Raw genomic sequence first — 3,515 nt, forward strand, 5'->3', positions numbered from 1 at the left:
AGGGCCCTGTGCCGCCTGTGGCGAAGAGGCGGCGGGCCTGACAACAGCCCGCCCCTCCCCGGCTCCACGGACATCGTCCCCTCCGAACCGCGGGCAAAGGTGCCTCACAGGGCCGCCGTCTCCTCACAGGGCCGCCGTCTCCTCACGGCGGGGCGGGGGGAGCGCGCGGCACCCCTCAGAAAAGGCGCGAGGGAAGTAGGCTGCCACCGCTCGACGCCCCATGACGTCACGCTCGAGGCGCGCGGGCTGCGGCGCGGCGCGGCTCTCCACAGCGCGGTGCCGGGCGAAGCCGCTGGCTCCACCCCGCGCGCCCGCAGCGGGAAAGGCCGCCTCGGCCCCCAACACCTCCCCCGCCCCATAGCACGCGGCGTGCGCTCTTTCACGTGACCAGGAGCGAGCCGCGTGATTGGCCGGCGGCGTCGTGGGGGCTTGAAACGCGGCAGTAGGAGAGGGCGCCGGGGGGCGGCGGCGGCGGGGTGTTTGGAGGGAGGTGTTTGCCGTGGGGTGCTCGGGATGCTCGGCCTCTTTTCTAAGGCGCTCTCCTACTTCTGGAGACGTGCAGGTGACGAGGAAAGAGAAGATGAGAGATGGGCGGCCTCAGGTAGGAGTTCCTGGGCCCGTTCTGGGTTTGCGGGGCCTGTGTGCAGCTTCAGAGTCCTGAGGGCGTTGGTGGTCTCGTCCCCCACGCGAGTGTGGCTGAGTGAAGACCTGTTGCCTTAAGAAAGGAAATCAGGAAAAGAAGACAGCTTTTTGACTACAGAGCGTGTGGGAGGGTTCCTAGCAGTACCTTTTTTTGCTGTGTTTCCTGAGTAGGACAGATTGCCATTGCTACTTAGAGTATGGAGTGAGGTGTAAAGGGAGTGTTGTTGTGGTGGTGGATGGTGGATACTTTGGGCTTTCCCTTGTGATATTGTCTTAATAAATAAACCTTCTTCATCTTTCTTGTACTGTAGAATGGAAATGATAGTGTAGCTTTGATGTTTTGAGGCTCCAAAATGGTGTATGTTTAAGATGCCTTTAGTAGTATTACTCAATGTAGTAAAAAGTGCTTTTTTATATTTATGAATACAGAAAAAAAATTACTTACTGTATTAATAGTCTTGACTGTGAGTGTAGCTAATAATATGCTAGAAATATAAACTAGCATACTTCAGTACAGCTTTAAGCCTGAAGTTGTACTGCAGTGCTGTTGAGTGAGTGTTTTTGTGATATCTAAGTAGATACTACTTCTAATCCAAAAGACTTGAAACTCCTAGGTCTCCAGAGAAACAGCACCACATCTCATTTCAGAAGTGTATTAACTATAATATTATATAAAGAAATTTGAAGAATTAATTTGTATCGTTTATTTACTTTTCCTGCTTTTTCACTATAGAAATCTTAAATGTGTTGGATTCCCCATGCAAACTATGCTGAGAACTTTCTTTTGCTATGGAAAATCTTGAAAATAGTTGTTGGCCCCGTGCTTTTGCGAAAAGGTGTTTAGCTTGCAGGTATTTTTTTAATCTCAAATTTTTCAAGGTATTTGAATATATGTATTTTATATATTCAGGTGCTGGATTCTGCATCTGAAATGGGGTAGTACTGGCTTGGCTAAACAGAGAGCTTTGGCTGCAACTTGGGAAAAAAAAAAGAGAGCGTTTACGACCTTTGGCAGAAGGGGCAGGCAACTCAGGAGGACTACAAGGATGTCGTGAGGTTATGCAGGGAGAAAATTAGAAGGGCCAAAGCCCAACTAGAACTTAATCTGGCTACTGCTGTAAAAAACAATAAAAATGTTTCTATAAATACATTAGCAACAAAAGGAGGGCTATGGAGAATCTCCATCCTTTATTGGATGCAGGGGGAAACATAGTGACAAAGGATGGGGAAAAGGCTGAGGTACTTAATGCCGCCTTTGCCTCAGTCTTTAATAGTAAGACTAGTTGTTCTTGGGGTACACAGCCCCCTGAGCTGGAAGACAGGGATGGAGAGCAGAATGAAGTCCCCATATCCAAGGGGAAATGGTTAGCAACCTGCTACACCACTTAGACATACCCAAGTCTATGGGGCCAGATGGGATTCACCCAAGGGTACTGAGGGAGCTGGCAGAAATACTCACCAAGCCACTTCCAACCATTTATCAGCAGTCCTGGCTAACTGGGGACGTCCCAGTTGACTGGAGGTTAGCGCTTGTGATGTCCATATACAAGAAGGGCCAGAAGGCGGATCCAGGGAACTACAGGCCTGTGAGTCTGACCTCGGTGCTGGGGAGGGTTATGGAGCAGATCATCTTGAGTGCCATCACACAGCTTGTACAGGACAACCAGGTGATCAGGCCCAGTCAGCATGGGTTTATGAAAGGCAGGTCCTGCTTGGCTAACCCGATCTCCTTCTATGACAAGGTGACCTGCTTAGTGGATGAGGGAAAGGCTGTGGATGTTGTTTACCTGGACTTTATTAAAGGCTTTGTCACCATTTCCCACAGCATTCTCCTGGAGAAACTGGCTGCTCATGGCTTAGATGGGTGTACACTTTGTGTTTTAGTGTAAAAAAAAAAAAACAAAACAAAAAAAAAAAAAAAAAAAAACAAACGGGTTGGATGGCTGGGCCCAAAGAGTTGTGGTGAATGGATGTGGGAACACTTGACTCAGTGACCACCTGTGAAAATAATATTATTGCTCTGGTTGGCAAAAAGCCATGGGAACAGTGAGGTTCCTGGCGAAGTAATCGTGCTGAAAGAGCACAGAGCCAAGAATTGTGTAGAGATAAGATAGTTGCTGCTGAGTGGAAAATTTTGGATAGTTTCTGCCTATGATTGCTGGCTGTTGCGTCGGCCACAAGTAGTAGATAAAAGGACTCGTTTTGTTCAATAAAGGGTCTTCATTTGCAACCAGCTTCGGAGTCTGTTTTCAATTGCAACAAATGGAGTTAAATCCAGTTGGTGGCTGGTCACAAGTGGTGTTCCCCAGAGCTCAGTATTGGGGCCAGTTCTGTTTAAAGTCTTTATCAGTGATCTGGATGAGGGGATCAAGTGCACCTTCAGTAAGTTTGCAGATGACACCAAGTTGGGTGGGAGTGTTGATGTGCTTGAGGGTCGGAAGGCTCCACAGAGGGACCTGGACAAGCTGGATCATTGGACCGAGGCCAGTTGTATGAGCTTCAACAAGGCCAAGTGCCCAGTCCTGCACTTGAGTTGCAACAACCCCATGCAATGCTACAGGCCTGGGGAAGAGTGGCTGGAAAGCTGCCTGGTGGGAAAGGACCTGGGAGTGTTGGTCAACAGCTGGCTGAATATGAGCCAGCAGTTGCCCCGGTGGCCAAGAAGGCCAATAGCATCCTGGCTTGTATCAGAAATAGTGTGGCCAGCAGGACCAGGGAAGCAATCATCCCTTTGTGCTCAGCACTGGTGAGGCTGCACCTCAAATACTGTGTTTGGTTGGGGCCCTCACTACAAGAAGGATATTTAGGTGCTGGAGCATGTCCAAACAAGAGCAATGAAGCTGCTGAAGAGTCTAGAGAACAAGTCCTGTGAG

At 49.2% G+C, this 3,515-nt stretch overlaps 1 protein-coding gene across 1 annotated transcript in view; it reads left to right on the forward strand.

Annotated features, from left to right (window-relative positions):
- Window positions 1-513: 513 nt before the first annotated feature.
- MOV10L1 (Mov10 RISC complex RNA helicase like 1) overlaps window positions 514-3,515 on the forward strand; it is a 38,782-nt gene continuing 35,780 nt past the window's right edge. The window contains exon 1 of the mRNA XM_010581317.1: window positions 514-601. Within this exon, the coding sequence (XP_010579619.1) occupies window positions 514-601 (88 nt within the window). The remainder of the gene's footprint in view (window positions 602-3,515) is intronic.

This window comes from Haliaeetus leucocephalus, unplaced genomic scaffold (assembly GCF_000737465.1).
Source record: "Haliaeetus leucocephalus isolate CR32 unplaced genomic scaffold, Haliaeetus_leucocephalus-4.0 Scaffold763, whole genome shotgun sequence".
Classification (NCBI taxonomy): Eukaryota; Metazoa; Chordata; class Aves; order Accipitriformes; family Accipitridae; genus Haliaeetus; species Haliaeetus leucocephalus.